Raw genomic sequence first — 27,507 nt, forward strand, 5'->3', positions numbered from 1 at the left:
TCAGACAGGTACTAACTCTGTTTATTTCACAAGTTCTCCGTATCATCACCATGGGAGTAGAGGCCATGGCAAAGCTTTCCCTCTGGGGTGCGGGTGGCAGTTCTGTGTTCCCAGCAGAGAACAGTCTGCTGAACGTCACTAGGCACCTGCTGGCACCTGCCAAGTGTCTCAGCGGTCCTCCTGCTTCCCTTTCCAGGAAGCTGCACGGCACCCAGAAGGGGCTGCGTCCTGTACTGCCTCCTGGACACGACCAAAGGCTGTTTCACATTTCCATATGAATTCAAGACACATTTCAGCTGCTGTACTTACTTTAGAAAAGTAGCCGACAAGGTGGCAGCCCTTGACATCATTCTGGGTTAGAACATAAAAAAGAAATGGCTCCACGTCATAATAGAGTGTTTTGTGGTCAAGAAACAACTTTGCCAAGAGACACAGGTTCTGACAATAAATGGTACTCACATTCCCATCAACCTAGAGGAAAAAAACAGACAAAACGGTCAGCGAGGTGTCTCTTTAATTCTAGAATAACACACGTCAGCAAAGAGTGCCTGTGAGTACTCACAGTCCAGCCCAGGAGGAGCTGGCAACTCTCAGAACACACTGGATCTGGAAGCCGTCCCTTGAAATGGCAGAGTACAGTGTCTGCTACTTTAAGACAACTAAATACACAAAACACTGCACTTCAACAAAGCACAAAAAAAGGCTGGACAAGGAGGTGATAGCCATTTTCAAAACAGCATTTTGCTTTTATAAAAAGACTGACTACAGGAATCCTTCAGATGGCAAGCTGATCTGATATAGTTTTAAAAGTATTTAATTCAACAAAAGATCTAAATGTAACCTCTTCTAAAATACATCTGTTAAGCAAAACAAAGTAAAACAACAGTTTAACGTGTGCCAGCAGCCAGAAGCAATGTAATCAGACTGCCAAAATGAGGTTTCCCCCTAAGTAAAGCTCCTTGAGGGATTATTATCTATTGTCAAAAGCAAGGAGCAGGTTCCCTGGGCGGCAATCTGGCAAGTGAGGTATTTCCTGGGCTCTGGTTGGCCAGGATCAGGCCAGCACGAGACTGCATGCTCCCAGCATCCTGCAGTGTGTGTTCCTCTGTGAGCACGCCAATGACTGCTTACATCAGACCCAAAGACACTGACATTTTAAGACTGCAACTTCTGGAAACTCCGTGGCAGTCCAGAGGTTAGCACTCTGTACTTTCACTGCTGAGGGTCTGGGGTTCAACCCCTGGTTGGGGAACTAAGATCCTAGAAGCCACAGTGTGTGGCCAAAAAAAAAAAAGACTGCCACTTCTTTAGCAATTTAATGTACAAAACACCTTTTCCCTCCCTGAAAGGTCAAGAGCTCCTCTATTCCTCACCTAAAATAAAAGCTCTGGGAAGATTAGGAAAGTGAGAGATGGAGCAGGTCCTGACAACCTGAAAGTCTGTCATCATCGGAATTAACAGAACCGAGCACGTGGTAGGCACTCAGTTAGTAGCTGGGCAATCAAACCAGAACTGAGATCAAGGAATTAAAAACCACTATTAACAAACAGAATCACAGAGGTAGCCTAAGTCAAACAATCATGATGAAGTCAGGAAATATTAGGATTTCCTACAGCTATTACATATATACCTCTACACAATATTCCTTTAAACAGAGCAGTAGAAATCTTTTAAGTGCCATGTTTCATAGAGTCTAAGACACAATCTTATCACATCTGTACAAAAGTAAAATCTGTTGGCATTAAAATATCAAATGGAGTCATATATATATGTATCTCATAATTTGCAGTACTTTTGCCTTCTGAGTGGAACATAAAATATGTTACAACTGATGTCTTTGATTCAATGAAATACAAAATAGTTTATTCAGAGATCAAGTTTGTGAACTGGTACCACTTAGACTGACCTAATTCTGATTCTCCCCTATAGAGCTGAACTACTGACTCCATAGTGAGTAAACAATAGTAAAACATTTCCAAAACAAATCAAGCTGTGCAATCGGATAAAGCACAGGGGGTGCTGTACTTGAAATGGATAGGAAAACAACTACTAAACATCTTCTACTTTACCTCAAAAACAGAAATGTTATTCTTTCTATAAATCTCATTAGCAGGAGGGTGGAACCAACCACACTTCTTCATGTGCTGCTGCAGGATAGCTCTACTTTTCATATATTTTAGACAGAATTCACAGAGATATAACTTAGGCAGCCTGTAAAAAAAAATAATTACACAAACAAGAGGGCTTTATATAAGACTTCAAACTTTCACTCTTATTCTTTCTCATTACTACCCAGGTAAAAAGGTAAAGAATGTATCATTATCCCCATTAATCAAATTTTTAAAACAGAAAACACAAAAATCAAAGATAAAACTAATTTGGATAATAGCATCCAACTAATCGATAGCAAGAGGGCAAGGGTGGGAAATCAATTCACACAATCCAGGGATCTCCCTAGTAAACTAATCTTTGTTCTCTTTTAAAGTTACCCACCAGACAGCCAAGAAAATCTCACCTTCTCTCCTCCTTGATAATCTCCAATAAGTAAAAAGTAAAGCCTACCTTGGGAACACAGCAATAAGTGAAGATTCTGTTAAGCTGTATATTCTTTCTTCCTTTATTAGATCATTCACTCATTAATTTCAGAAAATGAACATGTATTGAACACCATCAGGCCCTGCGTCAGGTATACTGGGTACAGAGGCTGAGTATGATGGACATATAGTGGGAATTGTAAAAGCAGATTCTGTGCACATTTTTAAGTATAAAATTATAGTACGGAAAACGGTTTTTCAAGCTAGGACACGCTACACTACCTCCTTCCTCCTGCTCTGAAATTCTGGCTTTCTCTCCAGTCAAATGTGACATTGAATCCTGTACCTCAAAGGTCTATTTTCAATGACTGAAATAAAATCTCTAACTATTGCTTCATCTATATTGTTATTTTTATACAGTAATTTACATTTATTCAATGCACTTGCTTTTTAGCAGGAGGACTTCTCCCTTGCAAAGTCTCTGTGATAAGGAGCCAGGCAATAAAGTGGTTGTGTGGGCATGTGTGCTCAGCCATGTCTGACTCTGCGACCTGATGGCCACAGCCCGCCAGGCTCCTCTGTCCATGGGGTTATCCTGGGAAGAATACTGGAGTGGGTTGCTACTTCCTCCTCCAGGGGACCTTCCCAACTCAGGGGTCGAACCCGAGTCTCCTGCCTCTCCTGCAATGCAGATGGATTCTTCACCACTGAGCCACCTGGGAAGCTCTGCTAAAGTGATTAGGCCAGTTCATAAAGCCACAGAAGGAGCATACCCTGAACTAAAAGCCAGTGGCTTCTGTAAGTATTTGAGTCCGGACTGAGAAGACTGCATGGCTCTCTATGATAAACACATACCCCATGTATCCTCAGCACAGAGGCTCCCCTGTATCCTGAACTATGTCCAAAACTGGTAAGCACGATCTGATACTATAACAAAAACTGTATATACAAAAATACTGGATGATACAATGACAAGAAATATAATTCAAAAAATCTTCTCTCATATAAATACGTACTGAGGCTGAAGGAAACTGAAAAAAAAAAAAAACCACCTCTGTTTATGTATTTTGGGTATTACTCCCTTATTGATCATATCACTTGCAAGCATTTTCTCCCATTCAGTAGGTTGTCTTTCATTCTGTCAATGGTTTCCTTTGCAGTACAAAAGGTTTAAGTCTAATTAGGCTCCATTTATTTACTTTTGCTTTTGTTTCCTTTGCTTTAGGAGACAGATCAGAACAAAACAAAACAAACCTGCTCCAATTTATATCAAAGAATATTCCAGCTATATTTTCTTTTAGGGATTTTATGGTTTCAGGTCTTATCTTTAGGACTTTAAACCATCCTGAGTTTATTGTTGATATAAGAAAACTGTAGTTTCATTCTGTTACATGTAACTGTCCAATCGTCCCAATATCATTTACTGAAGAATCTGACTTTTTCCCACTGTACATTCTTGCTTTCTCCATCACAGACTGACCATAAGTGGTGGGTTTATTTCTGGGCTATTATGTTTCATTGATCTCTGTGTGTCTGTGCCAGGACCACACTGTTTTGATTACTGTTGCTGTTGCTAAGTCGCTTCAGTCGTGTCCGACTCTGTGTGACCCCATAGACGGCAGCCCACCAGGCTCCCCCATCCCCGGGATTCTCCAGGCAAGAACACTGGAGTGGGTTGCCATTTCCTTCTCCAAAGCATGAAAGTGAAAAGTGAAAGGGAAGTCACTCAGTCGTGTCTGACTCTTAGTGACCCCATGGACTGCAGCCCACCAGGCTCCTCCGTCCATGGGATTCTCCAGGCAAGAGTACTGGAGTGGGGTGCCATCACCTTAGTCAACCCTCCAGCTCTGTTTTCTTTCTCAAGATTGCTTTCGCCATTCGGGGTCTTTTGCGTTTCTATACAAATTTTAAAAATTTTATCCTCGTTCTATGAAAAATGCCCTGAGTAATTTGACAGGAATTGCACATAATGAATAGATTGCTTTGCATGGTATTGTCGTTTTTAACAATAAGTTTTCCAATCTATAAACATAATATATCTTTCCATTTGTCTATGTCATCTTCAATTTCTTTCAGCAATGTCTTACTGTTTTCTGAGTACAGATCTTTTACTTCCTTAAGCAGGTTTATTCCCATGTATTTTATTCTTTTTGATGCAATGGAAAATGAGACTACTTCCTTACTTTCTGATAGTTCACTGTCAGTGTATAGAAATGCAACAGATTTCTGCATATTAATTCTATATCCTGCCAACTTTACCAAATTCATCAGTGAGCTCCGAACGTTTTGGCGGCCTCTTTGGGACTTCTCTCTGTATGGCGCCGTATTATCTGCCAACAGTGACAATTTTACTTGTTCCTTTCCGATCTGGATTCTTTATTCCTTTTTCTTGTCTGACTGCGGTAGCTAGGAGTTCCAATCTACACTGAATTAAAGTGGTCTTATTCCTTGGCTTGTTCCTGACCTGGTAAGAAATTCTTTCGGCGTTCCACAACTAAGTATGTAATTAGCTGTGGGCTCATCCTATGTGCCTTTATCATGTGTGTTCTCTCTATGCTCACTTTCTGGAGAGTTTTTATCAAATGAATGTTGAATTTTGTCAACAGCTTCTCGTGAATCTACTGAGATGGTCACACTATTCTTAGTGTGACCTTCAATTTGTTAATTCTTTTCTTCAGTGTGTTGTTTCACACTGATTTGCAGATATTGAAGAATCTTTGAATCCCTGTGATAAATCTCACCTGACTATTATTAATAATCATTGCTTATGATGATTTTAATACATTGCTGCATTCAGTTCAGTTCACTCTTTGCAACCCCATGAACCGCAGCACGCCAGGCCTCCCCGTCCATCACCAACTCCCAGAGTTCACTCAAACTCACGTCCATCGAGTCAGTGATGCCATCCAGCCATCTCATCCTCTGTCGGCCCCTTCTCCTCCTGCCCCCAACCCCTCCCAGCATCAGGGTCTTTTCCAATGAGTCAACTCTTCACGTGAGGTGGCCAAAGTACTGGAGTTTCAGCTTTAGCATCATTCCTTCCAAAGAAATCCCAGGGCTGATCTTCAGAATGGACTGGTTGGATCTCCTTGCAGTCCAAGGGACTCTCAAGAGTCTTCTCCAACACTACACTTCAAAAGCATTAATTCTTCGGTGCTCAGCCTTCTTCACAGTCCAACTCTCACATCCAAACATGACCACTGGAAAAACCATAGCCTTGACTAGATGGACCTTTGTTGGCAAAGTAATGTCTCTGCTTTTCAATATGCTATCAAGGTTGGTCATAACTTTTCTTCCAAGGAGTAAGCGTCTTTTAATTTCATGGCTGCAGTCACCATCTGTAGTGATTTTGGAGCCCCCCAAAAATAAAGTCTGACACTGTTTATTGTTTATCGTTGCATTGGTTTGCTAGTATTTTGTTAAGGATTTTTGTATCTATGTTCATCAGTGATACTGGCCTATAATTTTCTTTTCTTGTGGTATCTTTATCTTGTTTTGGTATCAAGGAGATGCTTGCCTCACAGAATGAGTTTGGGAGCACTATTTCCTCTGCAATTTTTTGGAATAGTTTGAGAAAAGACAGGTGCTACCACTTCACTGAATGTTTGGCAGAATTCACCTATAAAGCCATCTGGTCTTGAAGCTTTGTTTGCTGACAGTTGTTCTATTACTGATTCCATTTCATTACTGGTAATTGGTCTTTTCACATCTTCTATTTCTTCCTGCTTCAGCCTTGGAAGATTGTTCATTTCTAGGAACTTTCCCATTTCTTCTCGGTTGTCCATTTGATTGACATAGCTATGTGTCATAGTCTCTTATGATCCTTTGTATTTTAAAAGCCTGTGACTTTATTAAAACTAAGGCTACTGGGATGACACTGTTAGTCTAATGGCAACCATTCAATAAAACTCTAGAAAAGATCAAATATTTCTTCCAGTAAGAGTACAAATGGTTGCAGTTCTCTCATTGAAAAAATAGATCAAATAGGGAAAACATCAGATCACATGAAATGAAGTGCAGTTATTGAAATCAGGAACACTCCCCGACCTAAAGAACACTGCCGAGTACTGCTTTCTGCCATCTTCTCCTTGACAGCACCTAGGCCCGGACTATCGAGGAGATACACAGTCACTCTGACTAGCTGCACCATGGGGGTATGGCCCCCACACTTGCATTTATTTTACAGTCACCCATCACGTGGATACCACAGTCTCTGAAGTCAGGACTGGGCTGCAGCTGTACTGGTTCCCTTACCCCTAAGATAATGCAAATATTCTTCCTATTGTGGCTTTAGAACATTGCCCAAGATAGCAGCAGTTTGTGTGGCTTTTACAATACGTCAATAGTAAAATTTTAATACAATAGAAATTAACACCAAATACTCAAGTCAAAGATTATGGTACAAGCCATCTGAGATCAATCTAGATGTCAATGCTATATGGAGTAGTCATGTACAGTGTCTAAAAGTTATAGCTATATGGTAAGAGAAAAGTGGGATTAAATCCTGGTTCTCCCACTTATAAATTGTATGGTCTTGAATATGTTTGCTGGGTCCTGGCCTGTAAAAACAAAGATAGCAATATCCACCTCAAAGAATTACTCCAGAGATGTTTAGTAAGCTCAGTGAATGGTAACTATGGCTATTATTTAAGATTAATACTATGAATATTTTTATTCTCCTTTCATCCATTTTATTTCATCTTTTCTTCGTTTTTGCTCCAACTGTCCTACTTTGCATGCTTTACGATTTGGAAAATTTTTAAAGTGTTTAGAACTTTTATTCATAAGAAAATAATTTAAAAGTAATTTAGCAGAGAATAATAGTCATTAACAAATTAAAAATATAGGTTTATTATTTAGAAAACATGTGATCTCTAAACATTATAGTCAACTCAAATTTAAAGAACTCAGAAGTGAAACAAGTCTAAACTCAATAAAACATGGTTTTTTGAAAATGTAATTAAGAAAATTAAGACTATATAGATAGAAAAAAAATTACTAAAAAAACTTATAAATTACACAATATTATCTGCTATTTTCAGGGAACCCTTCACAATGGTGACTAATGAAAAGTACAGAAAATGTCTAAAATTCTACTTAGGTGGATGTTACAGTTTTTTTCCTACTGCTGCTTTCTGTTACAATTCCTGTTAAACGTCTTAGGTTATTTATTTTTCTGCTGGCAATGTTTGTTCTTTCTCTGGTAACTAACTCCCTCAAACTTGATTAAGAAGTCAAAGTCTAGGGACAAACTCATCAGAGCAAAATGCAACGTTTTTAATCAGACTTAGTATCTTAAAATTGACGGCCTTATTCTCATCTTCTCTGTCTCCACTCCTGACTAAATGAGCTCCTCTCATCCTCCCGCCCTGGAAAGGACAAGAGCAGGTGCCGGGGGCTCCACTCTCCACACAGCAGCCACTAGGACAGGCGACACACAGGCTGAACAGGCTTTCTGTCCCAGGCAGGGCACTCTTGTGATCTGCACAGCTGGTAAAGAGCTCACTTAAAAATGGTAATAATTCACTTTAAACCTAATGATGAAATTAATTCTTCAACTTTGCTGTTTTTGATTATACAATACCCTGGCTAGCCATAACTCCTGAGGAAGACATTGCACTGAATACCTGTGTTCTGTAGGTAGTTGAGGAATTTCTTTCCCTCTTTTAACATATATACATAATATATAATTAAATGTTTTTAACAAACTCAGATTGTTATTCTTCCATGAAATAAATAGAATATTGCCTTAAAGGTCTAACACAGAGTTTGGAGGTAACTGATCCTACAATAAATGGCTCTCAGCTACTGTGTTTCATAAGCTTGTATGTTAATTTCCTGGGGTTTTGCTTTCTACCCCCCTCTCTGTCACTGAGGTCTGGGTCTCACTCCTATTTTTCTAATTTGCTTAGATTTATAAACCAGATTGAAGAATTAATGACTGCTGTACTTCAAATACTAAGCCAATGATTAATTTTTTTGACTGAATCTTATTTTTCAACTCTTTTAATTTCAACCCTAAAGGAAAAAAATAACTGACATTATTGAGCACTCATCATTTTTAAGTGATTTACATGATTCTACTCATTTAATGTTCACAATAAACCTCCTGAGGTCAGAACTATTATTATCCCTGTTTTACAGATGAGGAAACTGAAGTACCAAGTTGCTAGGTAATTTCTAAGGTTATATAGCTTATAAACGTCAGAGCTGAGTCAAGAAACAATCTGGCTTCACTAAGCTCACTATATTACCCCAAAAAGCTGGTGTCTGATCCATTTTTATATCTAGAAACCCAAGCCATTTATATATAATTTTATACCATTTGGCTAATTATTCCTGGGAAAACAAATAATTTACCAAGTTTGTTAAATTATAAAAATTTAAATAAAAGGCTACTCAGTAAAACTTTATTTATAGTTAAGTATAAGAATATCTCTTTATAAGAAGTTTTTGGTGTGAGATATGAAGGTCAATTTCTCATAAAGAAAACATGTTCCCCTTTCATTCTGACCATGTGTCAGGTTTCCGATCGTAAGTAATAGTTTTTGGATAGGTTACAGAAAAGAAAATCTATTATAAAGCCAACTGAGACTAAGTGGCTGGCAAAGTATGCTGCTATTATGGACACTTAAAACCTACCAGTTTTCCTGAATGTAAAGAGATAAACTGGACCACAGCAATGTCTCCAAGATCACTTCTAGTGCTGGAGTTCCAGGAATCTAAGAGCAGAAGGTAAATGGCCTCTTAAAACATACCTTGAGTATTCTTGAGGATATGGAGAGGAGTACCAGGTATGAATCTCATACTTCCCAAACTCGATAACAGAAGGACAGCGGACTTGTGGGTCAGGAGGACCAGTCACTCCAACTTTCTGTGCAGGGAGAAAATACGTTGGTTACGTAAGTTAGCTACATTAGAAACACTAAAAGCGCAGTGAGAAAATACACTGGTTATATAAGTTAGCCACATTAAAAACACTAAGATAGGTAACAAACAAAACACAAAAACCACCTGAACTGAAGTGTCCTGTTCTCAGGATTCCACAAGGAATTAGAAAAGCCAGAAACAGGCTGATGAGTTTTGAAATAAGCTGTCTTATTCTTTAAAACGAGCAGCCAAACGAAAACTAAATATGCTAATAAATCTCCTAGAACCAAATGCAGCTGGTGACACTACAGTTTCCATATTTAACAATACTGTGAATATCCGCAACTAAACTCCTTCTTTAATGACTCAGTAGTTAAAGAGACACCGCGGGCACGTGCGGATTCGGAGTCAGGGGTGGGGAGGAGGGCCTGCTGCCCACAGGCTGCGATCAGACATACAGCGCCCCAGCTGACGGCAACAGCAACGACCTGCTCAACACAGGAGCGCACACAGAAAGCAATCATCCTCCAGCCTGCAAGAGTCAGTACTAAGAACAATATGAAAAGAATATACCAAAACAAGAGTCTTCAGTCCATTGTACACTTCTCCTGAAACTCCCTTCCTAGTAGCTTTTCACAAGGGGATTTGATTTGCCTTGCGCCCAATGTAACAAGACTCATATATGCATATAGGCATACCTCAGAGATACTGTGGATTCAGCTCCAGACCACAGGAACAAAGTAAGAAGCACAATAAAGCACGTCACAAATTTTTGGTTTCCCAGTACATATAAAAATTATGTTTACCCTCTGGTCTATTAAGTTTGCAATAGCATTATGTCTTAAAAAAAAAAAACGGACATGCCTTAATTTAAAAATATTTTATTACTGAAAAATGCCAACCATTATTTGAGCCTTCAGCAAGTCCCATAACAGATCACCAGAGCAAATATAATAATAATGAAAAAGTTTGAAATATTGCAAAAATTACCAAAATGTGATAAAGAGACATGAAATGAACAAATAAATGTTCTTAGAAAAATGGTGCTTGCTGATAACACTTGCTTAACTCAGAGTTGCCACAAATTTCAATTTGTAAAAACATTATTACCTGTGAAGCACAATAAACTGAAGAGCAATAAAAGAAGGTATGTCCCCGTGTGTGTTGTATATATAACATATAATACCTAACCACGTATAATTATCATGGATATTCTATAAACATGAATTAAGGTTTTTAAAAATGGAGCTGGGATTCAACCTAATTTAACACAAATATTAATAACTTTTAAAAGGAGCAATCAAAATTACCCTTCACCATTTTATGCTTTAAAAACCACTGAGAGATTACTAAAAGTCCCTTGCTGGAGCTCATGACAAACACACACCGCACCCCACCCCCACCTCTAACAAATCTGAAAAGATACAATATCAAATTTATATTCTTTATAAAGAAAAAGCCTCTTCACCATAACTCATCTCAGGACTCCCTCTGGTCTTTCTAACCACTCCCTTTTCTAAAAGGCCAAGGGACGTATCTCAGGTTTCATGTTGGAGCATAGCCAGGTGAAACCTCACCTCTTCCTTAAGACACCTCAAAACAAAAAACAAACATCTGTTAGTTTGATAAACTGTAATACGACACCAAGGAGCACTGAGGCTCTTTCAAGGGCAAAAATCAAAAAGAAAAACACAAGATGGGGTTAGAGTAAGATTTTGTTTCTCAAAAGCCAAACAGAGCTCTGCAAAAGGTTTTAAACACATTGTTCTTTAAACTACATTCCAGAATCATGTACTGTAATTCACAAAGTAGCAACTTTTAGCCTATTTTCACAGCTCCAAATAAGAAGAACAGTAACACAGAAAATATCAGAATAACCAGTCAGAAACCAAATCTAACCTCCTGAGCCAAGGATCACACAGGATGCACACAGGGCGAGACCACGCACCTGCGGCGACATCACCTGCTGCTGGAGAGCCTTCCCGTCCGCGGCCGGGCGCTCCTCCAGGCGGATGCCTGACGTGAAGGTGGACACCCAGCTCCAGTACAGCTGTTTGCACATCGCCGACACTAAGAGGGTCTGCGGAAGGCCGGAGGCACGGCACACCTCCCTGCCGTCAGGGCCCTCGGCCTCCTGCGCTAGGAAACACGCCCGGCCACCCTCCAGCTCCCTTGTGAAAGAAGCCTCTGAGCCAGCGTGCAGAAGCAACAAAGGCTGCGCAGTCAGGAAGGAACAGGTGCACCCAACCACCCGTTAACCCAGTCCTTGCCAAAATCGAACTGCCAAGTCTGAATTACAAGGTTATCTTTGATTTCCTGTGTAAATTTCAGTCAAAATGTCATTAAATATGCAACTTTCCAAAGTAGTGGGTATTTAACAAATCAAGAGCACATAAGTTTTTTAAGCTTTTAACTCAGGTGCTCCCACCCTGCGCCTTCCTTCTCATTTGAATACGCCAGAACGGCTAAAACAAGACGTACATTCTGGGCCAGAATGGACTGTCCAACCTAAGAAAACACGGGAGGGGGCACTGAACACACTAGTAATTGGGCTAAATCAAAAGAGGTATCTTTAAATATGCCTATTCTAAATAATGAAACTTATTACCAGCCATTTTGGAGAAAAGACTGTTACTTTTCTGCAAAAAAACTCCACTTCCATCCAATAGAGAGAGACCACTCTTGCATACAGAGACCCACAGTCTAGATCTGGTACAAAAGGAAAATCACAATTGAAGGTGACACAGCCCTGCCCCCTCCCCCGCCAGACGTTTCTTTTTCATTCCCTGTGGGAATGACACTTTGAGGTGGGAGTGGAAGGTAGGATTCCCCTTAGTATCAGCACGAGAATGTGCAATGGTGGGGGAAGATATGTCTTTCTGACATTGGAACATTTCCCATGAAAACTTTAATAAAAAACAGTCCTGTTCCTTAAGGATTAAAAGTTACCTGATGAAAGAGATGTGTAAGAATGAGGTCACATGCTGCGAGGTGGAGAGAGCATGAACTGGAAGAAAGAGCCTCAGCATGTGTGGGGTACTGCCTGGGCAGACCCTGCATCTTGCACTGTCTTCTCCATCATTCCCCATTCAGTCCTCAAAGCAGGAAACACATGCCCACTCCACAGACGGGGAGGGATGTCGGGGAGGGAAACCAGGCTCAGAGAAGTTGAGAGCTAGAGAAGGGCAGCACAGGGCCAGCAAGAGTGAAGCACAGACAGAAAAGAACCAGCAGGCACAAGCCGAGACAGGACAAATTATTAATTTCTGAACTCCAAAAGTTTGTAAAGTTTTTTGAACTAGAACTTAGCTTTCCAAAGTACACATCCATAGCCTCTTACCCAAAACGCTTGGAATAGAATGTGCTTTGGAATTGTGAACTTTCCTCGTTAGAAAGGTGTTACAGTATGTATATGTATCTTAAATCAACAGCCTCAGTAGGGTTTGGGACAACACTGCATAATCAGATACCTTAATATTTCTTCAGCAAAGCATATGAATATTCATATTAAATAGGATAACTAAAGAATATATTGGGCTTCCCTGGTAGCTCAGATGGTAAAGAATCTGTCTGTGTGCAGGAGACCCAAGTTTGATCCCTGGGTCAGGAAGATCCCCTGGAGAAGGGAATGGCAACCCACTCCAGTATTCTTGCCTGGAGAATTCCATGGACAGACCATGAAGAGTCGGGTCACGAAGAGTCGGGCATGACTGAGCGACTGACACAACAAAGACTATACATATGTGTACACATATATATACAGTCTCAAACCAGTTCAGATTATGTTTCCCAAACAACTGAATTAGGATAAGATCTTACAATATAATGACTTCTAATCGGTTTTCATTCTCTAAAGAAGATATATATACAGATGGGCAATATGCACATGAAAAGATGTTCAACATCACCAGTTACCAGGGAAATGCAACTGTAAATCACACCCATTCACACCCATTAGGACGGCTACTAAAAATAAATAAACCCCCAGAAAATGCCAAGTGTCGGCGAGCGCGTGGCCTTCGTGTATCTCCTGGACTGTTCCACGCACAAGCCCCTGCCCCCAGCCTGTGATTCCAATACTCTGCTGTTCACTCCCTCACCTTGTTCAGCCTTCTGCTACGTGGTAGACAGTCCCTAGCTCAACAATTCAAAACTGCACAAATCTATCCCTCCCCTCAGAGTTCTCTGCCCCCCACTGCCTGCTTTTTCTCCATAATGTTACCACATGATACAGTATTTACTTTAACCCATCCCCACTACTAAACTGTTCGCTCCTGAGAATAATAATTTTTTTTTTAAGAAAAGTCTGCTTTGGTCCCTGTTTTATCTCTAGTGCCCAACAGTACACACGGTAACCAGCACCCGGCAACGTTTACCGTTAAGTGAACGTCATCTACGTTAACAACTTCAGCTATTACCATGCAGTTTCAGCTGTCACCTGTGTGCTGATAACCTGGCAATCCTACCTGGAAGCCCTCCTGATCTCCACATCGATATACACGACAGTCTAGACTTCGCACAAGCACCCAATCTGTGTAACCACGACTGGCAGAGACCATCCAAAGAAGCTCCCCTTCCCACATCCAGGATCATCATCCACTCAGAAAAGAACACTGGGAACTATGTGGTCCTGTCCTTTCGTTTAACCCCAACTGAACCCAGCACTCTGCCTTTCCCATCCTATCCTAATCCTTCGCACAACCTCTGCCTCCTGGACGCCCTCCGCCTTCATCCAGGCCCTGGTCAGCCCTCACTGACCACTGTGAGCGCTGGACTGGAGGGCTTCTTTGACCCACTTCACACTGCATCACCAGAACTAGGTTTCTAAACGCAAATACAACCATGCTGTCCTCTTTAAAATTAATTCTTCAGGAGCTCCTCAAGAGCTATTTAACTACTTTAAAGAACCACCGTAACTAGAAAGCAAAGTACAGACTGCTTAACATGGACCACAGGATCTTCGTGACCTGGTCTTCTGGTCTGTACTCACCTTTCCAACCTCATCTCTTAACTGAACGCCAACCAAAGAAATTACACACAGTTCTAAGTGTTCAGTAACCTTTCTCAAACCCAAACTATTCCATGAGCAATGCCCTCCTCTCCCCATCCAGTAGCTAATTCTCATTCATTCCTTGAACACCCTAGTCAAATACCACCTGCTCCCTGAAGACGACATGCACAGCCTAGGCAGACGCCTCGCTGTCATTCTCCCGGCATCTCAAGCACATTTACCGCAGACTAGCAGTCAAGGGTTAAAGATCTGGAGTCACACGGCCTGGTTCAAATGCTAATTCTGATACTGATTAACTATGTAATTCCAGGTATGATAATCCTTCAAAGGCTTCAATTTCTTCAGATGTTTGAAACGGGAGCAAGTAACAGCAAGATTTTATTAAATGCAAAAGCTGACACATAATGGTGAAGGTAGTGAACCTAGAACGCAATAACAGGCCCCCCATGACGAACCACAAGGCTTCAGTTGCTGGCTTATGAACGCATGTTGTCTGGGGGGCAGGGACACAGCGCCTATGTGTCTGTGGGTTTCCAGCACCCACCACTAAAACAGCTAGCAGAAACTGGCACTGACTCAGTGCTCACCACATGTATGACACACCAAGTGCTTTGCAAATATCAATTCATTTAATCCTTTCAACAAACCTATTAGGTAACTTAGTTGACAAAGGTCACTCAGCAGAGACAGGATTTGAACCAGGGCAGCTTATTTCTAATACCTAGGCTCTTAACCACTATCTTAAATATTCAATAAAATTTTGCTAAACTGTCCAGTCCAGCAGGATGGTTCCCACAAAGAAGGGCAGCAAGAAGAAGAAGGGCCAGTCGGCCATCGACAAGGAGGTAACCGGAGAACACACCATGGACACGCCCAAGTGCAGCGTGGAGCGGACTTCAAGAAGCGTGCCCCGGGCACTCAAACAAACCCAGAAATCTGCCACGAAGGGGGCGGGAACTCCAGATGTGCGCCCTGACACCAGGCTCAACGCAGCTGCTGGGCCAGAGTAAGGACTGTCCCACACTGTGTCCAAGGTGGGCTGTCCAGAAGGTGAAGATTCACCAAACAAGCTCTATACACTGGTTACCTACCTGTCCACCACTGTCAAAAAATCTACAGACAGTTACTGTGGGTGAGAACTCACGGCTTAGAGTGAGTTTGCATCTTGATTTTCCTATTGGAGTAGTAGCTAATAGGCATGCCTATCTTCGAGCAGTTTCAAATTACAAAACTACCTAGAGAGCATTTCCTAATACTATGCCCGGGCCCTTTTCCCCAGTCGCTGGAGTTCATGAATATCTGAACAGGGCCTAGGCAGGAAAAGGTGATTTTAAAGTGCATTCTGGCTTGAGAATGACTGCTTAGGTAGTTGGGACATTGAGGGTAAAATGTCAATGCTTTCACATGCATTTTGGTAATTCTAAGATAAATATTTTCCAAGGAAAAAAATAATTAGATAGGGATAACAACTCTCAGAGTGAAGAGAGTTGCTGAACCTAGTTTATTTCATTTCTATAACTGTTAAATTCTTTATGCAAAGAAAAAAGTTATTTCAAAAACGCTATTTACTTTCTAGAAACACACACACACACAATCAAACCCTTCAAAATTAGAAAGCACTAAAATTACTAAGGAAATATAATACACTATTTGGTGATATTTTATGTAAAAACCCATTCTATATATTTCGAGGAGGCTGTCATGCTCTTCAACGTAATAACTTAAATACAAATGTTTCTTTTCAGTGATGAATCTTCTAAGAAAAACCATTCCTTCCAAGTTCACAAAATCACTTTTGGAAGATAATTCCAAATAAAACCCTATACTACCAATTTCTTATGCTTCTGTTTATGCTTCTGTTTTTTTTTTTTTTTAAGAGGTGGCTGTTTTTTTATGGAAGTGTTCACTGAATAGCTACTAACGATGGAACATAGTACCAGGCAAACTATACCCTTCTCCTGAAATTTTTTTTTTTTTCTTCAAAAAGCAAACAAAAAGCAAAACCAATTATTAAATGACCCTTCTTGAAGTGGGGGTGAAAAAAAGAAACCCTGTGAAATACTTCAATAATGTTTGACTTACTTAGGTAATATATCACACAAAATTTAATTGCTCAAGATCATCACTATAAGCTATCACTAAGGGGAGCTGCTTTTGTGACTGGTTAAAGCTCTATGAGAATTCAAATTATGTCTCACTCACAGCCCCTGCACCTAGCAATTTCTAGAACAGGGTAGGTACTTAAAATATGATGAGCTATTGATTGGATGGATTGCCATCTAAGACACTGTAATAAAATCTTCCTGCAAGATTTGTGGAACAATGGTTGAAGCAGTTTCTACTACAGCTTGTCTAGGCTCTCCAAAATGACTCTGTATGTTATGTTTATAAATGCTGTTATTATTTAAAAACATCATCTAATCTAATCAATAGTGAGTCCCCCCACTGCTTTAACTCACTTTGTCTAGGACATTAGGTCAGAGAGCCTGGAAGCTGTTCTTAACATCCCCTTACTCCTTTAAACTACACATCAAATCTACCAAGTTACACCGACTCCACCTCTGAAAAGGATTCTAAATTCATCTTCTCCCCCATCTCCACTGCCGCCTCTCTAGTCTAAGTCACCATCTTCTTTCTTCTCGATCACTGAAAAAGCCTCTACATTTGCTTCCCTGCTTCTGCTCTTGGCTTGGAATGTGAAGAATTTCAATCCATTCATATAGTGGCTAAAAAAAGAAAATTTAATTCATATTTGTTCTATTTCCTTGCTAAAATCATTCAATGATTAAAGAAGATGTGGTGTATACATACAATGGAATACTACTCAGCCATCAAAAGAATTATCATGACACCATTATTTGTAGACTCTAAAAAGAAAAAAAAGACACAAATACATTTATTTAAAAACCAGAAATAAGACACAAACATAGAAAACAAACTAATGGTTACCAAAGGGGAAAGGGACAGATGATATATACTACTATATACAAAAGAGATGAACAAGGGTATACTGTAGAGATATATCGTAGGTATATCCTACTATACTGTAGAGATATATCGTAGGTATATCCTGCTATACTGTAGAGATATACTGCAGGTATATCCTGCTATACTGTAGAGATATACTGCAGGTATATCCTGCTATACTGTAGAGATATACTGCAGGTATATCCTGCTATACTGTAGAGATATACTGCAGGTATATCCTGCTATACTGTAGAGATATACTGTAGGTATATCCTACTATACTGTAGAGATATATTGTAGGTATATCCTGCTATACTGTAGAGATATATTGTAGGTATATCCTGCTATACTGTAGAGATATATTGTAGGTATATCCTGCTATACTATAGAGATATACTGTAGGTATATCCTGCTATACTGTAGAGATATACTGTAGGTATATCCTACTATACTGTAGAGATATACTGTAGGTATATCCTACAATAAAACACAATGGAAACACCATCTTTTTAAATCATTCAATACCTTCGCACTACGAGTGCAATAAACACTCCAGTCCTAACTTATGTCCTCATTTTATCTCCGGCTTCATCGTCTGTGGCTTTTGCTCATTGCACTCTGGCTGTCCTGGCCTTCTCTCATTTCCTCAAATGTATCAAGTTCTTTTATGCCTCCACACGTGTACAGGCAGCCCCCCATGTCTCCTCAGTAGCTCTTTGCCTTGCTGACTTTCTACTCATCTTTTAAGTCCCTGTGTGAATTATCACTGCCTAGGAATACCAGAGACTGGTACAGGAAATGTCTACTATGCCCTCTCACCACCTTCTTACTTTGTTCCCACTACTTATCAGCTTGTAACAACAGACTTATTTGTACAACTGTTTACTATCTGTTGCACTCATGAGACTGAATGTTTCATGAAGGCAGAGTCTGTGACTGTCTGTCTACCCTATAGCTCCAGCTCCACGCCAGGCACATGAATTCTAAATGAGTGGACTTCATGGGGAGATATCATCATTAGAACTTCAGCTCACTGCACGGTAGTGCATTAAATTATTTCCATAGTGTGCTTATGAGGATCAGCACAGGTTAGGACGCACAAGTCTAGCTGCCTATTTCCTTGGTGCCAGATATGTACATGGACAATCACAAGCTTAATAAAACACTGGAAGAAACATACTGTCTCCACTGGGCCTCAGCAAGGCTCAGCACCCCTTTTAACTCTCCCTAGTCATTGTCCTCTTCACATCTTTTCTCTTCACACCTATTATTACAACTTCTGGCTCATTTCACCCAATAGAAAACTTCATTTAAATATCCACTCAGTAGACAAATATTTACTGAGCCTTTACTATATTCCAAATACTCAGTATAAAGCAGTGACCAAAAAAAAAGCACCTGCTCTCAAGGCACTGCCATTCCAGAAATGAGTATTTACATTGATAAGTTAAGTGGTGAGTAGCCTGTAGGACAAGCACGCAGGTAGGGGGACAAAGAGTGACACGGTGGGGATAAACGCACGTTGTTTCAGTTTGGGAGTTAGAAGAGCCTCTCTAACAGAAGACAGAAGCAGAGACCTAAACAGAGTGAGCAGTGAGCAGACTCGCTCTCTGGACCAGAGGAAGGACCATGCAGACCAGGAGCAGGAAGTGCAAAGGCTCCGAGGCGGAAGTGTGCCTGGTGCATCTGAGGAAGAGAGAGGAGGCCTGTGGCTGGTGAGGTGTGAACAAGGGCCAGAATGGGAGGACAATGTGCGACACGGGTAGGAACAGTCACAGTGGATCTCTTTAAATAGACTCAGCAGGACTGAATGACACTGGAGGCTTTCTGGGCAGAGGAGTGGAAAGTCTGAAAACATTTATTCTGGCCCCCGTGTAAAGAATACAGCTCAGACACTGGGGTGAGCAGCAGAAGTGGAAGCAAGCACATAAGTATGGAGACATCAGAGCAGCCCAAGAGGAAAGGAAGGCAGCTCAGGCTAAGAAGGCGGGTGGGGAAAGAAGCAGTCGTGTTTTGGAGATATTCTGGAGGTAGGACCAACAGGATGTGCTGATGAACTGAATATGTACGGGTATGAGACAGAAAAAATCAAGGATGACACTTCTTTGGGCCTGAGAAAGTGAAAGAACAGAGCTACTGCTGATGCCCATTTTCCAAAAAAGGAACCAGGGATTCTCAGAGAAATGGCTGAATCTACAACGTGAACGCAGGAGCCTAGGATATACTGCTGTGGCTAAAAGCAGATACGGAGATGGGCTATATAAATATTGAATCATTTCACTGTACGCTTGAAACTTTTTTACAGTTATATAAAATTGAGGCCAATTATACCTCAACTTTAAAAATCACCAAATGAATAGAATAAATTGGACAAAATAACACACACACACACACACACACAAAGAAGCTCTCCCTGCCCAAATCTGGAACAACCTGAGCATCTAAATAAATACCAGTAAAAACAAATGATAACTCATTAAATAAGAATCTGTAAGTCATAGAGAGGCGGATGGATGGAAGGATAGATAGATAGACAGAAAAAAGGAAAAGCTCTTCATTATAGTAGTATGCCAATTAAAAGACATATATGATGGAATTATAAAATCATCTAATTCCATCTAAAGCAACCAACAAAGTCTAGAGGGTAAAATCTGTTGAGAAACAGCACATATTTAAACAAAGTACATACCCCAAAATTACTTAATTACAGAGGGCAAATTAATTCACAGATAAGAAACATGGCATGATATCACTGTAACCAAGTGATCAAAGGACACATCACCACTGTGGATGTTCTACAAAATAAACGACCTGCACTCATCAGAAATGTCAAGGGCATGAAAAATAAAGACTGAGAAACTGTTCCAGGGTAAAGGAGAATAAGGAGACATAATGAGTAAACAAAACACACAATCCTCAGTTGGCTAGTTGACCAGGACAAGGCTTCCTTTCCTTTTGCTATAAAGAAAATTAGCAGTACAACTGGTGAAATCAGAATAAAGTCTCCAGATTAGATAACATGTTTCATGGGTGTAAACTCCTGATCTGGACTGTACTGTGGTCACCTATAAGAATGTCCTTGCTTTTAGGAAATATACACAAGTAAACAGGAGTAAAAAGCATTAGTACATATCTGCAACTTAATTCAGGAAAAAAGGTTCTTAAAAAGGGAAGAAACGACAACATGACTGAACAAGACGGCGGAGGAGTGTGTGGACGTGGAGGACATCTCTCCACGGATACATCAGGAGCACACCTTCAGACACAGAAGTGCGTGCACGACACGAGCTAGAGCAGACAGGGGGACCCCACCAGAGGACACGAAGACAGAAAACCACGCAAAACCTGAGATCAAGCCCCGGGCCTCTGGAGAGGGAGCACTGACGCCAAGAGCCTGGACTAGCAGAGAACTGACCTAGGGAGAGAAGAGTGAGAGCTCACACAGAGGACACCACCTGCACACAAGACCCGGCATCACCCGACCCCCAGCAGCACCCTGTGCAGCACACTGCACCTAAGCACCAGACCGAACAAAAACACAAACCCAGCCGTCAGCAGACAGGATTACCCTTCCGCAGCCTTGCCCATCAAGGGAAAGACAAACACACACACACTCAGCACAATCTCACCCTAGACGAAGCTTACTCAAACCACTGGACCAACCTTAGGAGCCCAGAAACCAAGAGGAAGAAAGAATTCAACCCTGAAGCCTGGGAAAAGGAGACCTCAAACACAGTATGTTAAAAAAAATAATGAAAAGGCAGAGAAATAATACACAAATGAAGGAACAAACTAGAAACAGAGAACTCCAAATAAATGAAGAGGAAATAGGCAAACTACCTGGAAAAGAATTTAGAATAGTGATAGTAAAGATGATCAAAAACCTTGAAAGCAAAATGGAGAAAATGCAACAATCAATTAACAAAGACCTATAAGAATTAAAGAATAAACATACAGAGACAAACAACACAGTCCCTGAAATTAAAAATACTCTAGAAGGAATCACAGAATATCTGAAGCAGAAGAATGAATCAGTGAGCTGGAAGATAAAACGGTGGAAATAACTTCTGGAGAGCAGAATAAAGTACAAAGAATGAAAAGAACTGAGGACAGTCTCAGAGACTCCTGGGACAATATCAAATGTATGAACATTTGAATTTTAGGGGTCTCAGAAGAAGAAGAGAAAAACAAAGAGTATGACAAAATTTTTGAAGAGATTATAGTTGAAAATTTTCCCAACATGAAAAAAGAAATAGTCAATCAAGTCTAAGAGGCACATAGTCCCATACAGGATAAACCCAAGGAGAAACATGGCAAGACACATATTAATCAAACAAAGACTAAACACAAAGAATATTAAAAACAGCAAGGGAGAAGCAACAAGCAACATACACTTAACATAAGCGTAAGGGAAACCTCATACACTTAACAGCTGATCTTTCAGCAGAAATTCTGCAGGCCAGAAGGGAATGGCAGGATATATTTCAAGTACTGAAAGATTACTGAACCTAGAAAGTAGTGAAAGTACAACCAAGATTACTGTACCTGGCAAGGATCTCATTCAAAATTGATGGAGAAATAAAAAGCTTTTCAGACAAGCAAAAGGTGAGAGAATTCAGTACCACCAAACAAAACTTACAACAATATATAGTCAAGAAATATGAGAAGGAAAAAAATCTACAAAATCAACCCCAAACAATTAAGAAAATGGCAATTGTAACAGATATATCAATAACTACTTCAAATGTAAATGGATTAAATGCTCCAACCAAAAGACACAGACTGGCTCAATGGATACAAAAACAAGACCCATATATATGCTGTCTACAAGAAATCCACTTCAGACCTCAAGACACATATAGACTGATAGTGAGAGGATGGAAAAATATATTCCATGCACATGAGAAGCAAAAGAAAGCTGGAGTAGCAATCCTCATATCAGAAAAAACAGACCTTAAAATAAAGATTACAAGAGATAAGGAAGGACACTACATAATAATCAAGGGATCAATCCAAGAGGAAGACAGAATAATTGTAAATATCTATGCACCCAACATAGGAGCATCTCAATACATAAGACAAACACGAACACATCTGACAGGAACACAGTAATAGCAGGAGACTCTAACAGCCCACTCACACCAATGGGCAGATCATCAAAACAGAAAATCAATAAGGAAACACAAGTCTTAAATGATACATTAGATGAGATGGATCTCATCGATATCTTCAGGGCATTCCATCCAAATGCAGAAGACGACGTCTTCTCAAGTGCATGTGGAACATTCTCCAGGCTAGACCACATCTTGGGTCACAAATCAAACCTCAGTAAATTTAAGAAAATTGAATTGTATCAAGCATCTTCTCCAACCATAATGCTATGAGACTAGATATCAATTTCAAGGAAAAAAAAAAAAACTGTAAGAAACACAAACACATGGAGATTGAACAACACGTTCTAAATAACTAACAGGCCACTGAAGCAACCAAAAGGGAAACCAAAGAATTTCTAGAAACAAGTGACAATGAAAACACAACAGCTCAAAACCTGTGGGATGCAGCAGCAGCAGCTCTAAGAGGGAAGGTTACAGCGAAACAATCCTGCCTCAAGAAGCAGGGCAACATCGGACAGACCACCTCGCTCTACACCTGCACTGGAAAACAACAACAACAAAACAAGATTAGTAGAAGGAAGAAGTCACAAAGATCAGAGCAGAAATAAATGGTAGAGAAATGAAACAAACAAGAGTAAAGATTAATAAAACTAAAAGTTAGTTCTTTGAGATGATAAACAAAATTGACAAACCTTCAGCCAGACTCATCAAGAAAAAAAGAGAGAAGAATCAAATCAACAAAATTAGAAATGAAAAGGAGAGGTTACAACAGACAATGCAGAAATACAAAGGATGATAAGAGACGATTATGAACAACTATATGGCAATAAAATGGACAACCTGGAAGAAATGGACAGATTCTTAGAAAAGCTCAATCTTCCAAGACTGAACCAGGAAGAAATAGAAATTATGAACAACCTAATTACAAGCACGGAAACTGAAGTTGTGATCAAAAATCTCCCAAAAATCAAAAGCCCAGGACTAGATGGCTTCACAGGAGCACTCTATCAAACATTTAGAGAAGAGCTAATGCCTATCCTTCTAAAACTCTTTCAAAAAATTGCAGAGGAAGGAACACTTCCAAACTCATTCTACGAGGCCACCATCACCTGATACCAAAACCAGATAAAGACAACACAGGAAAAGAAAACTACAGGCCAGTATCACTGATGAACATAGATGCAAAAATCCTCAACAAAATTTTAGCAAACAGAATTCAGCAACACATCAAAAAGCTCATACACAATGATCTTGTTGGGTTTATTCCAGGAATGTGCAAGGATTCTTCAATATACACAAATCAATCAATGTGATATACCATATTAACAAATTTAAAGATAAAAACCGTATGATAAAACCATATCTCAATAGATGCAGAAAAAGCCTTTGACAAAATTCAACACCCATTTATGATTAAAACTCTTCAAAAAATGGGCACAGAAGGAACCTACCTCAACATAGGAAAGGCCATATATGATAAGCCTAAAGCAAACATTATTCTCAACGGTGAAAAATGGAAAGCATTCCCCATAAACTCAACAAGACAACGGTGTCCACTTTCACCACTATTATTCAACATAGCTCTGGAAGTCTTAGTTACAGCAATCAGAGAAGAAAAAGAAATAAAAGGAATCCAGATTGGAAAAGAAGTAAAGCTCTCACTGTTTGCAGATGACATGTTATTGTACATGGAAAATCCTAAAGACAGTATCAGAAAACTGCTAGAGCTAATCAGTGAATTTAGCAAATCTTCAGGATACAAAATCAATACACAGAAATCACTTGCATTTCTATACATTAACAATGAAAAATCAGAAAGAGAAATTAAGGAATCAATCCCATTCACCACTGCAACAAAAAGAATTAAATATCTACGAGTAAACTTACCTCATGCGAAGAGTTGACTCATTGGAAAAGACCCTGATGCTGGGAAGGATTGGGGGCAGGAGGAGAAGGGGACGACATAGGATGAGATGGCTGGATGGCATCACCGACTCGATGGACATGAGTTTGGGTAAACTCCAGGAGTTGGTGATGGACAGGGAGGCCTGGCGTGCTGCCATTCATGGGGTCGCAAAGAGTCGGACACGACTGAGCAACTGAACTGAACTGAACTGAAACTTACCTAAGGAGACAAAAGAACTGTACACAGAAAATTATAAGACACTAATGAAAGAAATCAAAGATGACATAAACAGATGGAGAGATAGTCCATGTTCCTGGGTAGGAAGAATCGATATTGTGAAAATGACTATACTACCAAATGCAACCTATAGATTCAATGCAATCCCTATCAAATTACCAGCGGCATTTTTCTAGAACAAAATTTTTTAATTTTTTACTAGAACAAAAAATTCCCAATTCATATGGAAACACACAAGACCCTGAATAGCCAAAGCAGTCTTGAGAAAGAAGAATGAAGCTGGAGGAATCAACCTTCCTGACTTCAGATTATACTACAAAGCTACAGTCATCAAGACAGTATGATACTGGCACAAAAACAGAAATACAGACCCACGGAACAAGACAGAAAGCCCAGCACTAAACCCATGCACCTATGGGTACCTGATTTTTGACAAAGGAATATAGAGTGGGGCAAAGACAGCCTCTTCAATACATGGTGGTGGGAAAACTGGACAGCTACGTGTAAAAGAATGAAATTAGAACACTTCCTAACACCATACACAAAGATCAACTCAAAATGGATTAAAGACCCAAATGTAAGACCAGAAACTATAAAACGCTTAGAGGAAAACATAGGCAGAACACTGGATGACATAAATCAAAGCAAGATCCTCTATGACCCATCTCCTAGAGTAACAGAAATAAAAACAAAAGTAAACAGTGTGGGCAAGTGGGACCTGATTAAACTTAAAGGCTTTTGCAGAGTAAAGGAAACTATAAGCCAGGTGAAAAGACAACCCTCAGAATGGAAGAAAATAATAGCAAAGGAAACAACTGACAAAGGACTAGTTTCCAAAATACGCAAGCAGCTCATACAACTCAATGTCAGAAAAACAAACAACCCAACCAAACGTGGGGGAAAGACCTAAACAGACATTTCTCCAAAGAAGACATACAGATGGCTAACAAGCATATAAAAAGATGCTCAACATAGCTCATTATTAGAGAAATGCAGATCAACACTACAATGAGATATCACCTCACACCAGTCAGAATGGCCCTCATCAAGAAGTCTACAAACAATAAATGCTGCAGAGGGTGTGGAGAAAGGGAACACTCTTCCACTGTTGGTGGGAATGTAAACTGACGCAGCCACTGTGGAAGATAGTATGGAGATTCCTTAAAAAACTAGGAATAGAAGCAGCATATGACCCAGCAATCCCACTCCTAGGCATAGGCCCTGAGGAAACCAAAATTGAAAAAGACAACACATGTTCATTTTTCACTGAAGCACTATTTACAATAGCTAGAACATGGAAGCAACCTAGATGTCCATCGACAGGTGAATGGATAAAGAAGTTGTGGTACATGTAACAATGGAATATTACTCAGCCATAAAAACAAACACGTATGAGTCACAGTTCTGATGAGGTGGATGAACCTAGAACCTATTATACAGAGTGAAGTGAGCCAGAAAGAGCAAGATAAATACTGTATTCTAACCCATATATACAGAATCTAGAATAATGGTACTGAAGAATTTATTTACAGGGCAGCAGTGGAGAAACAGACATAGAGAACAGTCTTATGGACACGGGGAGAGGGCAAGAGAGGGTGAGATGTACGGAGAGAGGAACATGGAAAGTTACATTACCATATGTTAAATAGCCAATGGGAATTTGCTGTGTGACTCAGGAAACTCAAACAGAGGCTCTGTATCAACCTAGAGGGATGGGACAGGGTAGGAGATGGGAGGGAGGTTCAAAGGGGAGGGGATATAGGTATACATATGGCTGATTCGTGTTGAGGTTTGACAGAAAACAGCAAAATTCTGTAAAGCAAGTACCCTTCAATAAAAAAATAAATTAAAAAGAAAAAAAAATTTTTTTAAAGTGAGGAAACTCCTCTCTCCTTTGAATTCCCACTAAATACCATGTAAACGCCTACTAGAGTACCTGTAACACTTTTTTTTTTTTTACTTATTGTCAGGAAAAGAGCATGCCTTTAGAGGATAGGCAAGTTGTCTGAAGTATAAGTCAATAAAAGACCAAGGCTTGAACCCAGATCCCCCGACTCAAAGCCAAACCTGGTTAAGTCCTAAGATGGTGAAATGCTTGTTTCCTGAATATTCATACTGTTGTTGTTATTTCTCAAAAATGCATAGGAATGGAGGCGCAGATGTGGGGAGCAGAGTTGCAGACACAGTGGGGGAAAGAGAGGGCAGGACAGATGCGTAGAGCAGCCCCGACATACACACAGCCATGTGCAAAATAGACACCTGCCAAGAAGCAGCTGCGTGACAAAACGGGGGGCCAGCTCGGCGCTACACGACGGCCTGGGGGGGGACGGGGTGGGAGGGAGGCTCAGCGGCGGGGGGCATATGCACGCACGGCTGATTCACCTTGCTGTATGGCAGAAAGTGACACAATGTTGTAATGTGATTATCCTCCAATTAAAAGAAAATACATAAACAATCTGTTCACTAGTCAATCTTTGAATCCGAAGAGGTTCACCCACACATCAGGAATCCCCAGCAGTGGCCTTATAAATTCTTAATTTCAAGATAAGAGATAGAACTCAACTTGGCTTACACAGTGAGCTGATGGCAAAGGAGCAAGACAAAAGATAAGCAGAATCCAAGAGTCTTCATGATCCACACCTGCACTTTTCCTATCTTTTCTCCTGCCATTATCTACACCTTTGTTCTCTGCATTTCAAAGAATACTTCCAGATCTTTGCACTTCCGTTTTTCCTAACTAATGAGACCACATTCCTTGTCATCCAGATAAACTCCTTTACATTTCTAAGACCAGCTCAAGCAGTATTTCCCCTCAATGAAGCCTCTCCAACTCCCCAGAGAGAAGTACAGGCTTGCCTCCTCTACTCC

General features: G+C 40.2%; 1 protein-coding gene across 1 annotated transcript in view; it reads right to left on the minus strand.

The window, feature by feature from the left end:
• KAT6A (lysine acetyltransferase 6A) overlaps window positions 1-27,507 on the minus strand; it is a 104,413-nt gene that overhangs the window by 14,703 nt on the left and 62,203 nt on the right. The window contains exons 9-11 of the mRNA XM_052661309.1: window positions 9,293-9,408; window positions 2,070-2,211; window positions 310-471 (exon numbers count right to left, since the gene is read on the minus strand). Coding sequence (XP_052517269.1) covers window positions 310-471; window positions 2,070-2,211; window positions 9,293-9,408 — 420 coding nt within the window. The remainder of the gene's footprint in view (window positions 1-309; window positions 472-2,069; window positions 2,212-9,292; window positions 9,409-27,507) is intronic.

The sequence above is a fragment of the Budorcas taxicolor genome, chromosome 24 (assembly GCF_023091745.1).
Source record: "Budorcas taxicolor isolate Tak-1 chromosome 24, Takin1.1, whole genome shotgun sequence".
Classification (NCBI taxonomy): domain Eukaryota; kingdom Metazoa; phylum Chordata; class Mammalia; order Artiodactyla; family Bovidae; genus Budorcas; species Budorcas taxicolor.